The sequence below is a fragment of the Pelobates fuscus genome, chromosome 4 (genome assembly GCF_036172605.1).
Source record: "Pelobates fuscus isolate aPelFus1 chromosome 4, aPelFus1.pri, whole genome shotgun sequence".
Taxonomy (NCBI): domain Eukaryota; kingdom Metazoa; phylum Chordata; class Amphibia; order Anura; family Pelobatidae; genus Pelobates; species Pelobates fuscus.
The window spans coordinates 318683288-318704776 of record NC_086320.1 but is presented as its reverse complement, the minus strand read 5'-3'; the positions used below and the strand labels follow the sequence as shown (position 1 = coordinate 318704776).

The window sequence follows — 21489 nt, the reverse complement described above, 5'->3', positions numbered from 1 at the left end:
GTTTTCTTAAAGGCATGTAACACCAACTTCTATAGATCACAGCCTGCAATGCACTTTAAATGCAAATTTTAGTGTAAATGGCTCTGGAGCTGTTCTGCACTCAAATTCTGCACAAGGAGATCTAAAGACAAGACAGGCATCAAATCAATATGCAAATAAGAACATTTTATATCCCTCTACCAGCCAGATCCAGAGCTATGCACACAACAAAAGTATATCAGTTTTTAAAAAGGATACTTTGCTATTAAATGAAGACATAAAGGTACTTAGCATTCAAACCTTATAGAAAAAAATGTGTATATATATATATATATATATATATATATATATATATATATATATATTCTTCTCGTCGGCATAGAGAAAGTCACCTTTATGTAAATATGTAACTAGTTATTACCATGCCTGAATGAAAAGAAAAATACAAATTAATAAGAATAAAAAAAAAGAGACAAACAAGTATAAATACAAAAATGAATACTTATATGTGCAGAACAGAAAATTAATTTAATTAAATATCTAGAACTATATGTGCGTTTTAAAATGATTGGCGTATATGTGTGCGTTTGTGTGTATGCATATATACAGTATATTAAAATATTGAAATATATTTGGCTAAAAAAAAATAATACAACCCATATATGTGTTACTACACAGATTGAGAATGTATATATTTGTTTTTAATAATTAGCAATTAGCTATCTATCTGTCTATCTATTAATTATTATCTTGTGTATGTATTTGTGTATGCATATATACATACACACACACACACACATGCATTTATATATATATATATATATATATATATATATACATACATATATCTCTCTCTCTATATATATATCATAAATGTTATTTGTTATTACATTATTTTTAAATGAAATTGTGAGAAATAAATCAGATTTAATTATAAAATAGGTGCAATCCAAGGTAATACAAATAAGTCAGATAAACATATCAGAATGGGGGCTAGATATTCTAAGTGTGGGGCAATAAGGGCGTGGACTAGTACAGAGAGATACATAAAATGCCCACCATGTAACACTGTTTATAGCTCACCCCAGTTAGCAGATATCATAGATGAATATAAGGAACAGTACAATTAGTTCATACACACAACAGCAGCCTTAGTGTTACACCTGGTATACCAGCACGGTTTATACAAATAAATATGTATAGGAGGGTGATTGCATTGGATGGAAAGGGGCAAGTAATTATATCAAGTCCATTGTTAGGGGTTAAGCAGCCTAAGCTAGAATTAGTATGGGAAATGCTACGAACTATTCCCAAGTGATAGCAAACTTAGTACATCATTTAGACAGGCTAAAATACAAAAAAATATATTATTTGTTCCTATTATGCACCCATATTTTCTAGATATACTTCACAAACACACACACGTGTGTATATACACATATATATGCAATAATATTGACCTGCATGTGTGTGTGGCTTTGTATTTGTTTTATACAACTCACAAACGCAAAGATGTTTATGCATGGCTCTGTCTTTTTTATAAAATTATGTTTCTGTGTCTGTGCATGTACGTATGTGTGCATTTTGCACAATTACAAATGAATGGATATTCTAGATGCAAATGTGTGTGTATTTACGTACATCTGCGATGTGTGTGTTTGTGAGTAACATACGATAAAGAAATACATGTATTATTATGATTATCAATATTATAATTATTATTATTGCTACTGTTATTATTATGTGTGTGAATTTATATATACACACTAATCGTTTGGTACAAATCCATGTATTGTGTGTGTGTGTGTGTGTGTGTGTGTGTGTGTGTTTGTGCGATGCAGACCTTTCCTTGTCCACGTTCTATATTGTTCCCTGAAGTCTTTAGATAAAACATTATCTTTTAAATGTTTCTTAACATTTTCTTAACTCCTCTCCCATACAGCTGTGTGTATTATTTCCACCCTGAGTATTATTTTCGCTTTAAGAAAACATTTTACTGTCATGAGCTAAGAAATATGCCACAACAAATCAGTAAACTGCCCTAAAGGTAAAATAATCCGGTTTATAATAACTAGGTGGAGGAGGCATATTCTAGACCTTACATACATCAAATATTATATATCAAGTTAAAACGTTACCTCGGCATGCATACATAGAAATAAAGACTATTCAAGTACTGCACAGTGAATTCAATATCAAGTCTGCTTTGTCTATAGAGGTATTTTCAGATGTGAAATCTCTATGATATCATAAATGTGTGTGCTGTTTACATGTTGTTGTTGTTGTTGTTTTTCTAATGTATGTGCATGTTGTTATAAATCCCTATATATGTGGATTTGTTATGACTAATAAACCTGGCAATCTTAACACGTAGAGTGGTAGGAATATAAAATGACTCTTTTGTTCCTATAGGTTTTTTAAAACCTATTATTATTATTATTATTATTATTATTATTATTGATGATATAGAGTTCACATTTATTGTAATAATTAGACATTTTACTTTTTTAATAAAAACTTTGAAACTTGTAAAAATATTTGAATTATTTTCACACGTTGGCCAAGAATGTCCCATTGATTAAATATCTAACCCCTCCCACTTTGAAACTATTCATCTGTCTCTTTTCTGTATAATTTTTGTTTAAATTAAGCAGCTGCTTATTATTATTATTAATACTACACACCTTGGTTGAGTTGCATGGTTTTATTTCAACTCCATTTGCCATTTTGTTTAAGGAAAAATAAAAAAACAATAGAAAATTCCCTTTAACTGTATGTGTGTGTGTATGTTTGTGTGTGTGTGTGTGTATGTTTATGTGTGTGTTTGTGTATTTTGTGGGTCTTCTTTTTCTTTTATTTTTTTGCTCCGAACCCCACATTTTCTCCTTAGGTGGTAAGCTATTTTTAATAAAATGGAGGGACTCATGTAGGTCTTTTGAGATGGTTATTGTATGGGGTGTGAGATTAGGTTGGAAGGGACAGAGTAAAGGGGTCCATATTGTGTTTCTGCAGTGTATGTTTATTTGGACAGCAGTCTAGCTTCTCCCACAGCCAAAGTCTCTGTTGGTGGTACAGCTCTTAGGAATGCAAGCCTCTGTGGGCACATTGTAATAATGATCATAACCGAGGCCTTGTAATCAGGAAGCCATTATGCTGAAACCCATGCTACAAGTAATATTCCAGTAAACCGAGCAGACATCTATCCTAGAACGGTGTGTGCTTTAGAAAAGCCCACTAAATGGAAATGGCTTGAGCAGCACTTCCGGAATGGGAAAGGGGTGAGGCAAAGTCAATGCAGACAAAGGATTTGTGAGCATTCTGACTTTGAGATCACATATAGATAGATAGAACATTATTTTTATACACGTGACCTTGAGTACAGCTGCATATGTACAAGTGATAGTCTGATGTGATTTATATGATTAATAATACACTATAAGCACACTGATTTATTTATTATTCACACTCTCAACCACACAACTATCTATCTGTATAAATATATGTATATACAACACACACACACACACACACACACAGCTATATATGCATGTATGTAATAAATATATATATATATATGTAATATATGTAATATATATATACACAGCTATGTGCACAGCCATACATACACAGAAAAAAATGCACACATTGATCGTTACAAACACAAGATTTCTTTTAAAGATGTATTTCACTGATGTGATTAAGGCAGTTTCGTGTTGTAGAGAAAGCGTAAGCCCCAACAACATGAAACTACCTAAACCACAGGCCAGTTCTCTCTCTCTCCTAATACTTTGGGATTGGCGATCTCCAGTTTCCTCGAAGAGAATCCGCTATAAAGAAAATAAATCCCAGAGGAAACAGTTTGCATAGACCTCGGTCTGGGAAACGTGCATGTAGTCCTGGTCTCATCGCGAGCCAAACATGTAGAAACATTGTATCCCAGAAATCAAACCATTGCACAAATAAATCTAACGGACACTCGTTGCACACTGAGCATACCTGATCTGTTAGCACACATACACAGAACATTCCGTGTCAGTATACAGTCATTACACAAATCTATTTAGTTATATCAGTGAAATGGAACAAATTAGAGGGAAGGACAGACCTGATTAAGGATAGAAAGACTCAGATCAGATGATCTTACCTTGAGGATAGCGTGTATGTCATCAATATATCGGTAATATCTGTAGGTATTCCTGTTTGGAAGTGAAACGGTTTCTTGTAGATTTGTTTTTGTTTTATAAAGCAAGTAAATTCCTTCTTCCCATGGTATTTGCTTCCTCTGCCTAAGCAGCTCCTTACACAACTGAAAGCTCTCGTCTAGCTCTGTAACTATCCAGATATACTAGCAAGTCATAAAAGTGAACAAAAGCTTGCAAAGCTTACAGCACTGCAGCCTTATAGCCTAGACAAATTACGACTGTCTAGGTAATATTTAAATAGATTCCTATAGTAATTGCATGGGGGGTTTGGACAACTTCTCCTGTTGTAAAAGTTCTAGGGGAGATAGAGTAAGACTTAAAGATAAACAGTCACAAAGGAGTGGAAAGAGGAAGAATTCATTGCATTTTTTTATTATTCTTCATTGAGAACATAAACTTGGTCTGATCACCCACAGCAGCAACATTGCAATATTAATTTATCTGGATAAGGGTAAGAAGTCACTGAAACTAAAAACTAGCATTAATATTAAACGTAAAATGCATTCGCCCTTAGAATCATTGGCATTTTTTTTAATAATAAACATTTACACATATTTGTATCTATAAAGTTCAATTTTTCTGTACTTTCTGTACTTAGAACGTGAAAATTAAAGCATTTTAAATTCACAGTATTTTGGGAATGCCGACCTCTCCCCTTGTTTCAATGTTGTATACCAGCTTTTAAAAAAATATATATATAAAAAAAATAACAACAAAAATAAAAAAACAACAAACCAAAAAATGCAATGCATTGAAACAGCAAAAAAAGTAAACATCAAAATCTGAACGGTGTGCTTTTCAGTGGTTACTAAAAGTAACCAAATAAAGTCAACGACATTTAACACATAGACATGTCTGCCTCGGTAAATTCTCTAATCCCAGCAAAATACAGAAGTGAGATAATTCATATAGTCCGTTAGCGACAAGTTTATCCTTTCTTGAAGAATAAAACAGTTCATTATTTCCCCCCCTGGACAAATTAAGACTCTTAATTTCAACCCAATAAAATGTCCTATGGAGATTTTCTTTAACCTGTCCACGCTTAAGCATTTCTTATTAAAAAAAAAAAGATAAAAAATAACAGAATTTGATTTTAAAAAAAAATACAAAAAAAAATATAGACTTAAAGTTAAAAGAAGCATTCCAAAATAAAAAAAATAAAAAAAAAATTAAATAAAATACAAATCATATATATATGACTTTTTTTTTCCTATGAAAACTATTCACTGCGACTGGATTTCATAACATTATTCTTAGTCTAAGAAAGAAGAAAAACAATTAATAAAAAAAAAATATATTTGAATGAATCGTTCTTAACAAATGTGTGCAACTATGGCTTTAAAACCCAGATGAGAAAGACTGGGTGGCAATTTGGGCATACTGATAAAGTACAGAAGTGTCCATCCATATAGGTTAGGATAAATTAAACCATTTGTGGAAGGTTACTGGCTCTTTCATACAGGACTGAAAGATGTTACAGGGTCATCAAGAGAAGTTGAAATTGGCTGTGAGCTCCCTAATTCGGTTTTCTCGATTCATTTTCTTGAGTTTCATCCTGCGGTTCTGGAACCAGATTTTCACTTGTCTGTCTGAGAGGTGTACACTGCGGCTGATCTCTAGGCGCCGCTCGCGAGTCAGGTACATATTGAACAGAAATTCCTTCTCCAGCTCCAGAGTTTGGTGCTTGGTGTAAGGACAACGTTTCTTCCTACCGCTTTTTGCAGTCAACCAATTCGCAGCGTTTTCACTTTTCGCGTTTCCTGAGAGAGTCAACACACGAAAAATACATAACGGAGAGTTTTAGACACATCTAGACTTATGGAGATAAAAAATATATCTCACATCAGTATCTAACACATACACTCCTCTGAGGGTGTAGGCATGCAAAAAAAAAAATCATCTTTATCCTTGCATAGGTTTTATATACAAATCTACAGAAATATATAGGCATGGTAAATATATATATAAAATATATATAAAATCTAAACCTGAATATATATTCAATATATTCAATTAATTTAGAATATTTTGTATATATTATACTATATTTAATAATAAATAGCTTTCTGACATTTAACCATTCAATTTCACTTCATTCATTGGTTTGATATCAAATTTAAATGTATTTTTTTTCCTAGGGCATGTTATTTTTTTCAGAATAAAAGTCCTTGTTATTTCTATATCAATAATTGAACATTTTGGGTGGATATGGGAGTATATGTTTTTTTAAAAACATCCGTGTGTCTGTGTGTGTGTACCTTGTGTGTGTGTATATATATATATATATATAATTTTTTTTATATACATATAATGTCACATTATATAACTAAATGGATAGATTGACATTCACAAAGAAGGAATGTATATATATGTGTGTGTATGTCTGTACGTGCTTTTATGTGTATAGATAATCTCAGGGAATTATTTTCTGAGTATTCTACATGTATAACTTAACAGCATAATTTAACACTTCAGTGCTTAGTAAATATCAGAACACATATTAGTTCTTAGTAAATATCAGAACATTCATGTTCTGTAAGTTAAAATACAAAATGAAATACTAATACTAATAAAAAAAATTCAATTAATATTAGGAAGCGTTTTGCCCTTAATACACAGATAACTGCATGGGATTTGTGTCATTTTAAATCCTTTAATTAAATAATTATTCAAATTGTATTATAGCAGATTATTAATATTCTAGAAACATACTTTTAGATTCTATATATACAGGTATATATATGTATATTCTACATGTTTACACAGGTTTTCCATGTTTCTATGTTGTCATGTATGTAAGACTGTATGTATGTATGTATGTATGTGTAACATGCTGTCTGTTTGGGCCTGTGATCTGGATACATTGTTTAGAACGCTCCATAGAAGGTTCGGAGTGGATCCTATAGAGTTTACAGCACATGCAGGGCTGATATTTTACTGTCATATTTTGGATACGTTGCATGTAATGGCGCCTGCAATGCTGCTCGATTAAGGACCTATAAATTAGCGTGCTATTTTATAGTGCATACTAGCTTCCTGTAGGACAAAGCGAAGCCACAGTTAAGCATGTGGTGTAAAGTTTTAGGATGGAGAGGATTTTATGACATACTCACGCCCAATTATCAAATAGTTCAAAGGATCATAATAAAAGGAAGGTTTCCTCTGTGATCTCTAGGCAAATTCCCCTTTACTTTGAGAGGCAATTTCATGTTCATCATTGATTTTTTTGTTCTTTTTTTCAATAGTTGCTCACCTACAGAATCCTTCTCAGGAGAGTGTTTGCTGCTGTCTGAAGGGGCTGGTGATGACTCCTCAGCTCCAGAAGATGTGTCCTCCTCCCTCTGGTGGGATCCAGGGGCCAGTTTGTTGCTGTTGGGCGATGGCTCGCTGTCTTTTCGTGCAGGGTGGGCTGGAACTGAGGACAGAGGAGAGTCAAAACGATTTTGGGACTGTTGTGTAAACTGGGGAGCCCCAATCTGAACAGGTCCATAAGCCTTGGAGGTACCATATGCCTGGGATAGGCGGAAGTAGCCAGGTACTGGGACAGAGCTGATACTGTGTCCAGGGCTGGACTCACTGTTAACCCTTGGGAAAGTGGACAGGTCAGTTGCAGAAGGAGTCTTGGAGCATTTGTCTGAGTCATACAAGCAGTAGGAGCTTTCCTCCTTAATACTCTGTGTGAAGGAGCAGGAGTTATCTGCTGGACTCTCAGATGGGTCCACTCTGCAGGACCTTGGGTTCTCCAGCCAGACCTCCATCCCCGGAGCATAGCTCTGAGTGGCTGGGGCTGTGTTACTCTGGGGGAGACCTTCATTGCGTTTGCTCAAAACTGGAAAAAGTCCACAGCTCTGCAGTCCATAGGACACCTCGGAGGCTTGGGGCAGGTAGACCCCACTGGCTTGGTAATAAGCCCCAGATTCCCCTCTGCCACCTCCACTGATCAGAGAGTCCACAAGGAAAGAGTTTGCTGCTGCACTCTCCGAGCATGACATTGTTGTGGAATAATTTGGCGAGGAGAGCAGATATTCCTTTCTGGCTGACATTTCTTGTGCAAAACATGCTGAATATGATTAGAGTTACCCCTGCACCACGGCAAAAGCATGCAACCAATGGAAGCTCGCTCCTACAACCAACCCCTCCCAGTCCAGTTTCGTATGCAGAGGTTCATCTTAGCTCGACCTCAATATATATATATATATATATATATATATACTGTTCGATATATATATATATATATATATATATAAATATATATATATATATATATATATATAAATATATATATATATATATATATATATATATATATATATATATATATATATATATATATATATATATATGGTAATCGAGTAGAGATTGTATGTGTGTGTGTGTGTGTGTGTGTGTGTACAAATAAGCATTGTTTCTTATATATACATATATATGAATACAAATGTGCACATTATCTTGTTGTATATTATGATTTCATATAAATATTTAACACATGTGTATGAATTCCAAATAAAAATATGCTCACAGACCAGTTAAAAAATAGAATAAAATAGGAGTGATGGTTAATAATTAAGTCATAAAGTCTTGCAATATTTTCCTGTCTGATTTTGAATACATGTAAAATGTAATCTAGGCCATTGCCAATACTATTATAGACAATTATCGATGCCTATCCCTAAATAGATCTATTCACAGAGAGGTCTAGCATGCTTTTCTTCCCATTTATTTTATTATTTTTTCCAGACTAGCTCCCCCATTGTTTAGAATTCCAGAGCAATGAACATTCTAAAAACTTGTTTGCAGGTTAAGACTTTGAATCAAACACATTTATTAGGTAGGATTACAAAAATGCAATATATGATGGATTTGCAATAAACAGAAATAGAGTAATTATTAGCACTATTTCAACCAAAATTGTGTGTCAAGTAAATTATGGAAAACAGCAATATTAAACACTGGGTGTGAGAAAAAAACAGTTATTTTTATAAAGCGCCCAAAACGACACAATGCATTTGTTTTCCTATGTTTATGGTTCTACCTAGTGTCTAGTGTGTTGTTTGTTATACAACTTTCATTGTTCCTCTGTATTTAAGGTAATTATTAAGTTCAGTTCTTGTGTTGGAGGAATTATAACCCACTGACTGTTGTTTACAACACAGTGTGTTTAGTTTTTATTTATTATTATTTATTTTTTTCTTTGCAGATGTTTGTTTGTGGCATATGTTGAGTTTGAACTCCACAAGCTATTTAATAAAGATGTAACTATTTCTAAACCACACTCTGCATTTCGGATGTGGTGTGAAATGTCAGAAATGAATCAGAGGGGTTTTTATTAGTGATTTAGTAAGTAAATCAGAGCACCGTTTAAACCACGCAGTCACAAAGCACTTACCCTTGGCTTCTAGACGTTCTGTAGACTACAACAAGCAAGTCTGCCTTTGGAAACTGCAGGGAAATATCTGCTTTTTAAACTCTACATTTTATTAGCCCCTACTTCTGGAATTTTTTTTTCTGGGAAGGGCATATGAAACAAGAAGAGTTCAGATGTTTCTTTAAGAATAAAAGAAAAAAAAAAGCCTAGGGGCCCCCTTGCAAGGTTTGTGAGAGCTGGGCTAGTTGTATTATACAAGAATCCTTCCTGCTTCCTGCACCCCAGTAAAATATTTACTGAAAAGCTTCCTTTCTACTTTTATCAAACTTGTAAAAGCCATTTCTTTTACACAAGTGCAATAAGAGCATAACACTTCCATGTGCTAGCAGGGAAACTATTTTAACAGATAGCCACAGTTGTTGGGAGGGAGAAGAGAAGGGGGGGACCTTGTGCACATATAAGCATTTTTTTTTATTCCCAGAAATGCTATTTGTGTTTTATAAACTGAATTTAACATAGTAGGTCTAACAGGAGTTCCCAGTGTCTGTCTTCCTCTGTCCATAGCACCGCCCTAATAACATGATTGCCATATTTGGGACAATATGAATCTCACATACATTATTCACAATTCTTTGTTTGAAAAAAAAAAAAGACAACAGCAAAAAAAACTTATGTGTCTGTTTCATTGGTATATTATCAGAAATTTAATTGTGACACTTTTTTTCTTGCAGATCTAAACATCTTTAAATATGTAATAAGGCGGCTCTGATTTTTGTATTGTACATTTTATAAACAAAGCCAGGAAAATACAATCCCTCCCACAGTCACAGTTAACTCTTGCAGAGGAGAGAGACATTGATGAAAGACTGGACAGTAGTAACCATTTCTACCAGATTTATTTGTTTACACATTAAAAAACAACAACCACGTATACCATCAAAATAAAATTACAATATAATAAAAAGAAAAATACTGAGATTTTATTATGTATATTATTCATAGAAGGAATTTTTTTTTTTTTTTTTAAATGGAAGGGCATCAAATGAATGTAGGATTGTGTTAAGTTTTGCATCTGGGAGCATCTATAAAGCTGACTTGCATCTTTCAAATTTGATCTTTGCATGAATAATTTGTCAGATAATGGAATATCATCACCCAGTCATGCTTAGTGTAGATTTGGAAAAGTGAATCTGTGCAGATGTGTTTACACAAAGAAATATCGAATCCTTTTATAGTCAGGCACACTTCTTGATCATGCAGTTTAAGAGCTCAGTGGTGTGCATGATCTGCGCTTTGTTTAGCCACTAATAAGGCTAATGTGTATAGTAAACCAGTACCATCAAATCCATTCAAGTAAGACTAATACAGAACATTTAAATCTTAACTATAAACGATAAATGGTCAGTTGGAAGCTTAGAGGGGGGACCCAGCGAGGGAAGAGGGGTGCATTGTGCCAAACTACTTTTTAAATACCGAATTAAATCTCTTTTCAGGAACAAATGGGACTTATTTTGAATAGAAATTGCACTCTCGTTCTGTTAGAGCAAGGGGGGAGGTGTGGAAGGAATTCAACGTGAAGTTTAAAACCTAGAAAATCTTTCAAATGAAGGATATTTCCCATCCATGTCAGGCCAAGAAAAAAAAGGGGAAAAAAAAACACCAAACGACAACAATAAAACACAACTCAAACCCATAAATGTGAAGAAATATATAGGCAGGGGCCTATTCACTAAGTGGCGAGTTTGAGTGATCTAAGCAACGACATGAGCATTTTAACCTAAACTAGCATAGTAAAAAAAAAACAACAACAACAAACAAATAACTCAGCTCAGATAAACTGGATATAAAATTGTACACTGTATGCTGTCTGTCTGTCATTTACCCAGCAGAAGGTGCTCTTTAATTGATAATGCCCTTATATTTTTAAAATATATAATTATTTATTCTGTATGATTTCACGTAAAACTTAAGATAAAAGAAAAACACTATATTATAATTGGCTAGGGTAAATAACAATATAAACATAAAGAATTGTGAACATTTTAGTTGTAAATATAAATCAGATATCTTTCTCTGATAGCAAAACAAGCCATAATAAAAGAACTAGCAACAAATCTCAATCTTCGTTGAAAGTGAGATTTTATCCAACATGGCCAATTTAGTCTGACTTCAACCCTAACTCACTGTTTAGTGAATTATCCCCAATTACCACTATACACCTATTGCTAAGAACGCCTTACTATCCACCTAAACCAAAAGCTTGTGTTTGCATTCACTATACGATTTGTGGAGGGCTTACTGCTCCCTATTTATTTACAGGCCAAAATGATATGGTTGAATTGGATTTTTTTCCCCCATTTTGCAATAGTCTTGCCTACATTTACCATTTTTTCTGTATCTATCCGTAATTCAACAAGTCATCTAAATTATGTATACTGTATACTAAACAGGCAATTATTGTAGAATTTTGAGATCATACTATTTTTTTTAAGCTCACCAAAAATCTCTTCTACCTTCCTCATGTGGGTGTGCTCAGAGAGAGAGAGAGAGAGAGATTTTATATTTTCAATATTCAAATGTTATTGGAATAAATTAGAGTAAAAATAAACGAAGGTTGTAGATAGATAGATAGATAGATAGATAGATAGATAGATAGATCGATAGATCGATAGATAGATCGATAGATAGACAGATAGATAGATAGATAGATAGATAGATAGATAGATAGATAGAGATGTAGAACCATACAACAAACCCTAGAGATATTCAAAGGTGGTGGTTTAGAAATTAATTTTGTTCTGATTTTCTTTCTTGACAACTGTAAATGGTCAAGAATGTGTGTGGTTTGCCAAATACTTTGTTTTTTCCTCTGGACTTGATCCAAAATGGTTCTTTGAATCAGATGGAGGGCTTCAGAAAACTATTCAGTGCCAAGGCTGGTGACAAATGCCTTTTACATCACAAAAATACTTACAGACCTAGAAAGTGTAACAATTATTATGGATGAATACAGGAATATGTATTTTAAGGCCCATGCATCTGGGATCTATCAATTTTACAGGATTCCTAGAGGTTTTATGGTATAACTTCCTATACAGAGAAATCAGTGTAACTGGACTCTCTTAATTCTCTACTGAGAGGCAGTATATGTAAATAAAGAAACAGAAAGATTTACATGTCACACTGTACTATATAGACCTTTTATAAGTGTGATGGTGGGCATATACCATAACAAATATAGTTTAATAACTAGCTACATACATTTTACTTGTATGATCATTGAAAAGGAAAATTGAATTCAACAACCCCAAACAATATAGTATGAAAAATGATTCTGAAATAGAAATGTTGCAACATATCAGACATGAAAATTTAACACACAAATAAAAAAGATTTTCCTAAAGTAATGGAAAGCTTATTGAAACCAGGTAGGCTCAACACATAAATAACAGGTCCAATCACAATCAGAATATTTGGTACACATATAAGACCCAATATGTATTAAGAAACACATACGTAGAATTATATAGACACACACACACACACGCGCGCGCACACGCACACGCGCACACGCACACACACACACACACACACACAATCCTAGGTTGCATAACAATGTGGTTTTCAATTGTAGATAGTCAGATTGTGGCAGACAGTAAAATGAGTCATATTTGAAAAAATAGAAGGATTACCACATTCATGGAACTTCGTTTAAGTAATATTTTGTCTTCCTTTAGCCTATTCAGTGATTCTTAGAAACCAAGTTTTATAACATATACCAAGTTTTGAAAACCCCAGTATTTATCAATTTCAAGTGGTAAATTTATAGTCACATCAAATACCCAGCAACCTAATTCAATGTCGCCTCAGAGGGCAGTTAAAATGTTAACAGCATACATTTTGTTGCTCAGTTAGTTTAATATTAGCTATTAATTATACTGTTACATTTGTTTTCAATATTTCATAGAGAGTCATACATTATTTTTGGCCCTGTGCTTACTGGCACCAGTGCAGAAGTTCTACATTCTTTGGACCGACTTAAAAGACAGTTCAAATCTATATTGGATTCTGCATGTTTACAAACCAACCACTATCGAACAATTAATACTTTATTTTTATTGTTATAAGACTACAGGCCTTGAAATAAACGCACATTTGTGTTCATTGTTACATTAGTGGCAATTAATTTCCAATTGCCTAACTAGTTACTCTGTAAACATGCACAGCAGCCCAAACACACGTGTTAACTCTTTAACTCCCAGACCTATTTAAGTAAAACCTGTATCTAGACTTCTAGACTGAGATTCCCCGGGGGGGGGGGGGGGGGGGGGTCTTTCTGTCTGCAAGCGGATTACACGCATACTATTTCGAAACGTAAAACGTCCGCCATGTTTATTATTTGTTTTTCCAAAGAAACAGAATATACTTCCATAAAAATGTTTTACTGTGAAATCATTGGATACTCTACAATTTCGATTAGTTTCGCCTTAATCTTGATAACTATGATAAATTGCATCTAAGTAATGTGGGTTTGCTCGCTAAACAGTGATTTGAGTCAAATTTACTATGAACTAGCAAAAAACACCTAGAATGGAAAAAAATCTGCATCTTCAAATAGTCTTATCAGCTTTTTTTTTGGACACCCTTTACCTGTTTTAACTCCTGGCGAATCACAGTTTAGTGAACAGACCCCAGTCCCTGTTTACTGCAGTGCTTTATTCTTCAGACATCATTTTTGTGTATTTAAATAATTACCATAACTCATACACACATAGATAACCGAAGTACTAGGGGTTTTGGGCCTATTTACCTTTTGCTTTTTTTTTTTTTTTTACATTATAATGAGATATAAAGATAAAAATCACAGCTATATTATAATTCAGATAAGTGAATACAGGGATACGGCTGCATGTGTATTTGAATTATTATTCTACCATTCAATTTTGATTTTCGTATTTCTTTCTCTCTCTCTCTCTCTCTCTCTCTCTCTCTCTCTCTCTCTCTCTCTCTCTCTCTCTCTCTCTATATATATATATATATTACATTTAGTAATTAACTCTATCGCCATTATTTCTTGAGAAGTTAAATTTTTGCCATTTTTATTTTCCTGTCCTATCTTTATACATTTTGAGTTTGCTACATTGCCATTCAATTTTTTAAGACCATCAGAATTAAAAATGAACGTAAGCACTATACGCTTCCTTTGTACATCACAGCTATCGCCACTGGTCAATATTTAATTATGCGTCTCTTTTTTAACATATTAGATTGTATAATCAAGTACCTACCTTAATGAATCTGCAACATCCATCAAAGATAATCTTTTCAGAGATTGGGTTTTTAGAGCTGGAGAGAGTTTTATCCAGTTTCTTTTAAATAATTAATTAGTCTTTTTTTTTTTTTTTTTTTAAAGTATCATCGATAAAACAAAACAAGTTATTTTCTTTGTAAGTCCTTCTTCAATATGATAACAGAACAAAGGCCAAGACATTGGAGCTAGATTCTCCTATAGTCTCGGCTTTGACATTGATCTGTACAACGCCACCTTGTGGTAGTTCAGTTCCTTTGGAATTGATGCTAGATATTTTTTTTTTTAACGTTTTTGTTGTCAACCTAAAGAGATGCTTGAATGTTCATTCAGACAACTGTTGGATAACACTGATTGTACCTTCTCAGAAATGGCTGCCTACCCTGTATTTAGTTTATAGCCCTGCATTCCAAATATGCAAATTGCAACTCACAGACACGTTTTATAACCAAATTGCCTTAGCAACAAAGAGTATGTGCTTTTTATTGGGTCAGAAGACCAAAGCTAAACTGCAGGCCTCTAGGGTCTACAGCATTTGTAAGGGAAACCAGTTAATAGTTAACCCAAAAAGGAAATATCCTTGTAAAATTCTCTCCCCCCTCCCCCCCAGTCTAAAACCATCCTTTTGAAATCTCTCAAGTGTTTTTTTCCTGTGTCTCTAAAATTCTGGCAGAGCTTTTAGAATCAGTAATTCCTATTTTTAAATAATATGAGATGTAAATATTTATCTCAGTGGGGATACACAGAGTTTGACATTTCTAGAGCAAGAGAATAGATATTACAACTAATAAACAATATAAACAATAGACAGACTAGATAATGTATTGAGATCCTTTCAAGGTTATGTGTGACGAAGAACAAAAAGCTCCAGAGAAGTTCAAAGCCAGCTAGCCCCCTATTAAGAAATAGGATAAACATAACATATTGGGATATTAGAAATGCTTCAAAGGGTGAAACAGATCTCATCCTGTAATATGTTACTGGCTTCATACAGATACTGCAAAGGACAAATCTCTCACTGTACACACAAGACACGCTTCTGTAGCAACAATCCATCCTGGTTGCTGTGTGACACCTACGTTTCCTGTAACTGTGCCTTGAAGGAATAATATATTAGGATATTTGTGTGAGGCCAAAGAATGGCCATTCGGGTCACAATCAATATTTGACTGTCGTAAAAGCCATTCCATTTCAAAGAACAAGCAGCTCAGTACCTCAGCAATCTTACACAATCAATGAAGTGAGAGCAAATAAATGGTGTGTGTTCTTCTGGTTGTGTGTAGATATTATATATACTATATCTTATAAACATACCAGAATACCACACATGTCTAATATATACATGTCTAATATAAATAATTACACACACACACACACACACACACAAACATAGACACATGTAGTCCACATGCAGACTTAACAATTACATATACATATATATATATACACACACACACACACACAAACAAACATATATGTAGACTATACAATCACACACACACACACATATATATATATATATATATATATATATATATATAGAGAGAGAGAGAGAGAGAGAGAGAGAGAGAGATACATATATATATATATATACATATTATAGACGTGTAGTATATGTAGTCTAGTATATATATATATATTTATATATACACAAAGACATATATAATCCATATGAAGAATAAACAATGACATAAATATATACATACATATGTGTGTGTGTCTGTGTGTGTATATAGAGTGTGTATGTACCCATTTTATTTCTTTTCCAGAAAGCACCACAATGTGACAATGATGTAGTTTGAGCCTTGTTTATTCGTCTTCTTGTGCGCAGTCTTGTTGTACATGCAACTCATTTGTATGAAACAAACCATATATACATATAAAGTATGGATCTGTAGGTATACAGTGACATGTGATGCTTTATATTGTGAACTGTGCCAAAAAACACCAATCCATGAAAAACTCTAACCTTTGGAAAAATTGGGTAATTAAAACCAAGCACCTTTATAATTCTTTCTAAAATTCATCTCACTAGATGTTTAAAAAGGTATTCAAAAGAAATACGAAATGACGTCTATTTACAAGCTTAGTAAAACATCGTATGAAATATACATTCAAACGCAATTATTACAAATAGGATCCTCTATCCCGTAAACTCATATATAATTTGAAATAGTTTGCATTTGTTTTAATAATTGCATTTATTAACTTTGGTTCTTTCTTGGACAAACAGCATATATATAGACACACACACACACACACGCAGACACACACACAGACACACACACAAGCACACACACAGAAAAACACACACATACAAACACATACACACACATACTTATATGATAATAAATCTAAACATAAGATAAATTCTGGGCATGTAGATACAGATATTAAACTATCTGATGCCATTTGGTATGAAAAAGATATATAATATGTTGATTATTTTCTTTTAAGTTTCTTTTATTTATCACCGTCTGGTTGTCTTGTTGACTCAAGCTGGTCACAAATGGTGATGTATTTTGTCTGTTTTTTTTTTTTCGTTTTTTTTTAAGCTGATACTCTTAGCTAAATGCCACAGACAGGGAATTGGACTAGCAAACAAAGTGCATTATATCAGAAGCTCCACTGAAACAGATATTTGTAAATACTGATAGATTGAAACTTGGAATATCTTTCAAAGAGAGTTGAAGATTAACTTAACCAACAGCCTCTCCCATTACTTGAACCCTGTACTTTGAAAAAACACCGTCATAAACCTGTTAAAGCAGTACTTGGCATAGGTGCAAACGCTAAAGTGTTTTTTAAATGAAGAAACCAAAACGGAAATATTATTTTTGTACAATCCCAAAATCCGAGTAACGTCATCACAAATCAATTAATTTTTTTTTTCAATGCATTTTCCCATTGGTCCTCTGAATTTGCGCCACAGTTTGCGTCTCTCTCTGTTTTGAATTTTTTTTTGCGTCTTTTTTTTTTGCGTTGAGAAAACCAGAATGTCTGCAGGTAATTGGTAGGAATTGGTATGAAATACAGCTTAGGTAATGCAAGGTGTAAAGACTCCTTACATCATAATCGCCCATTTCCAGTTAATACCAAAATTTAAAGGTCCAAACAAAAAAAAAAAAAAAAAAAAAGGGTTTTCGTATTAAATTATTCTCCCGAATGTTCCAACTGAGCAACACATTGGCACATACATGTAACCTTGTGACATGACCTTGTCATGATCAGGCATGATGTGGGTCTGGTCCAGAGTAAACAGTCAGCCTCATAGCAGAGGGTTAGCGCTGTAATACTGAAGTCTGTCCCTGTTAATTTTTTTTTCTTTCATTCTTCTGTTTTGGAACCAAATTTTGACTTGTCTGTCGGTTAAGTTGAGCATCCGTGATAGTTGGAGGCGCTTCTCTTTATTGATGTAAACACTGAAGAAAAACTCCCTTTCTAGCTCTCTAATTTGATACTTTGTGTAAGGGCATCTCTTTTTACGTGTACGCTGTCCACCTGTGGAATTATAACAAATATGTTATATTGTAACAAAGGCCATACAAGGTTCACTATCTCCAGAGAAACCCGAACATTCGCAAGCGAATGTACCCTACTGATGGCTGATCAAAACATTGGTTCTAAGTCACTTAGCACCAGATTGTAAGGAATTCAAAACTGAATTGCAAAATATGAGCACAGATCACCAATATGGATGGATTTTACATGACAAATATAGTCAAAATGTGGTTATATTGCCTGCATTTTGCAATTCGGTGTTCAGCTCTCCATAATTAGATGTTTAATGAATAACTCATTTTTACGTTAAAGGATTGTCTACTTCTAAAGGAAGCACATACCTTATTACCAATAGGATAACCTGTAAACTGCATGGGCTGTGTGCATTCATTTTAAAGCAAGCCCTTTTATGATATCATTTTTGTAATTGCTATTAAATCAGCAACTCTTTGCCTTGCATTATAAAAATCCCCTGGAGAAGCAGATTCTATTACTTTTGTAATTACACTATATATTGCATGCATAGAATCCATATACCCCTAGCACTGGGAAAATCACTTTGACTACATTAAAAGAATACATATTTTATATTAAGATTTTAATTATTTTGACACGTAATGACCTTAGCCTCTCTGCCATACTATCACTTAATTTAATTAAAACACACAGTTCTCTAAGTTTTGTCTAGCATGCACAATATTGGCTAAAAAGAATATAATAATGCTAAAAAATTAAAAATAATTAAAAGTAATTAAAAAAAAAACCTCACTCTAAACATTGCAAGGCATTTGGCGTCATCAGCCAGTATTGAAATAACTGTTGACCATACCTTGCATTGTATATAAAATATCCAAGCGGAATTTAAAATATTTCCTTGTTTAGCCCACACACACACAAAAAAAACAAAATTTAAAAAACTACAAGTGTCAGAAAAGTTCCTGCTGTCTGAGGCATGCACACATCACACTGATATCAAAGCATGCAGCTTGCTTTTGTGTGTTAGTTTATTGGTTTAAATTCTTCCTTACTCTATTCTCTACAAAAACCGACCCCAGAGTTTTTTAGAGGAAAAAAAGGGGAAAGAGAGTGGGGGGAAGGATTGTCTTAATGCATCCATTGGTCCCTGTGTTTCACGGCCAATTTCAGTGCTAAACACGTGATCTCGCCTTTTATAACAAAGTTTTGTTGGGGGGAAATCTAAAAGGCCCTCTATAAACCTTATATGCTTATAAAACAGCATATAAAATTTTAACAGCGGTGCGCTAGATTGCAGAGGCTTTCATTGGGGCAGGAGCAGTCATACATACTGGAGCTGCTGGCTTTGTCCTCATTGTTACCGGAAGATGAGTGGGAGCTGCTACTTCTGCTGCTGTCTGCTGGCCTGTCCTTCTCCTCTGGGTCCCTGCTGCAGGCCGGCTCCGCACTCAGAGTGCTGGCTGCACTCCCTGATACCTTGTCGCAGTTCTTCTCCACAGAATAGTCAGAGCTTTGATTCTCAATGTTGCCATAGGCAGTCTCAAAGAACTGGTCAAAGGCTTGAGGAAGGACCCCATTCCTGCCCACTGTGCTATAGAAATTGGTGGAAACGTTGGCATTGGGATGGTAGACATTAGAAGCATTTTTTCCAAACATTTCCCCCATGCCAGCAGGGTTGGAGGCAGGAAGGCAGTCCCTGTGCATGATCTCCTCTGCTGAATAGCAATGGGGCAGATTGCTCCTGGGGTGATGCCACTTACTGGAGGTGTCTATGGCATATTCCCTGAAAGTTACCTCCCTCACTGGCTGGACCTGGGGTAGGTTTGAAGAATAAGGATAGGTCATGTTACGAGAGGATGGGGTCTGGGGTAAGAATGAAGGAAGGCTGGAAAAATCAGGAGCCGAAACGTAGTAAGTGCAACTTGGCAAGTACATGTTAGAGGAGCAAGGAACACGTTCATCAAAATCCATCATTGGGGGCTACCTCGGGCTGTCCGCATTAGCTGAGCTTAACATGATTCTCTAATGCAGCTGCCTCTTTGAAGCAGATCCGTGAAGTAGAAATTGGAAGACGTAAGCTGACGTGGAAATCTAACCCCGTCCTTAGCAGGGAGGTGCTGGTCATGTGATCAGATGTTGAAATTGACAAGCTGCAAGTATAGGTCCCTTCTCTTTGTAGGCATCTCAAGGGAAGCAACAGATCGTCACTTGCAAGTTTCATAGAAGCATGTAATCTGCAATGTAACTCATGCCTTTTCTTGGTCTCCTGGAGGGGAAGAGAACCTTGGGGAAGGCAACGTTCTATTTAGAACCCTGGTGAAGAATGTGGTTACGCGCAGCGTGCCTAGGGGACTCCCTCAGTCTTGCAGAGAAGGGACTCCCGGTTGTATCTCATTTTATTGCTTCTGAAGATTCTGCAGCATTTGGTGTAAAATAAAGTCTTTGCTCCCTGGCCAACAACCCCTTCTCCACCCCCCCTTCCAATTTCTTCCCCCTCTCCCCCCTGACACTTTACCTTTCTTGGAAAACCTCTAGGGAGAAGATGTCTCAGTGAAGTGCAAAGGAATGCATGGAATCAGACGGCTATAGGGTTCAACTTCATTGCTGCACAAACAAAAATCACAGAAAACACAATGCCATGTGTTCCCTCTGTCTGCTTGTTCTAGGAGCAGAGGCTTGTAGGGTGGGGACAGGGGATATGTTGTAGCATTGGATCACAAGGCTCAGTGTACCCACTCCCTTCCTAACTGAACAAAATGCTTCACTGATCACTGTTTTCTCTGCAGAGCTGAGAGAGAATGTAAGATAGTGCCCAGCAGATTATCCTTCCTATAAACCTGTACATGGATTGTGTTTTCTCTTGGTATAGGTTGGAAGGTGTTCATTATATAACTGCTGATTTAAAATTCCTTGAAATGTAAGATATTCTCTCACAGACCTTTGTGCAATCTTCTTTACACATGCACTGTGTTCTGCTAGTATGCTGTATTTAAGAATACAAATTAAAAGCGAGACAGTGTAGAAGTGTGAATAAATGAGTTATTTCCAATACATTTAATGTACATGTGATGATTATTTATACATGGACGAGAGAGACACACAGAGAGAGAGAGACAGAGACAGAGACAGAGAGGCAGAGAGAGACACACACACAGATA

At 34.8% G+C, this 21489-nt stretch overlaps 2 protein-coding genes across 2 annotated transcripts; both read right to left on the bottom strand.

Moving 5' to 3' along the window:
- Nucleotides 1-5413: 5413 nt before the first annotated feature.
- HOXA10 (homeobox A10) lies at nt 5414-8321 on the bottom strand. The gene is made up of 2 exons (XM_063450703.1): nt 7435-8321; nt 5414-5941 (listed from the first exon to the last, which is right to left on the bottom strand). The coding sequence occupies exons 1-2, from the start codon at nt 8222-8224 to the stop codon at nt 5667-5669; spliced, it is 1065 nt and encodes a 354-aa protein (XP_063306773.1). The 5' UTR covers nt 8225-8321; the 3' UTR covers nt 5414-5666.
- Nucleotides 8322-16685: 8364 nt separating this feature from the next.
- On the bottom strand, nt 16686-20340 carry HOXA11 (homeobox A11). Its single transcript, XM_063450702.1, has 2 exons — nt 19663-20340; nt 16686-18355 (listed from the first exon to the last, which is right to left on the bottom strand). Exons 1-2 carry the CDS (start codon nt 20303-20305, stop codon nt 18123-18125), a joined length of 876 nt encoding a protein of 291 aa, XP_063306772.1. The 5' UTR covers nt 20306-20340; the 3' UTR covers nt 16686-18122.
- Nucleotides 20341-21489: the final 1149 nt, after the last annotated feature.

Bases quoted from the DNA above. Each gene is read 5' to 3' on its own strand.
- HOXA10 (XM_063450703.1), bottom strand. From the start codon at position 8,224: ATGTCAGCCAGAAAGGAATATCTGCTCTCCTCGCCAAATTATTCCACA. The intron at 5,942-7,434 runs GTGAGCAACTAT...TGACTCTCTCAG, and splicing joins TCCTGAGAAGGATTCTGTAG to GAAACGCGAAAAGTGAAAAC.
- HOXA11 (XM_063450702.1), bottom strand. From the start codon at position 20,305: ATGATGGATTTTGATGAACGTGTTCCTTGCTCCTCTAACATGTACTTG. The intron at 18,356-19,662 runs GTATGTATGACT...ATAATTCCACAG, and splicing joins GGACAAAGCCAGCAGCTCCA to GTGGACAGCGTACACGTAAA.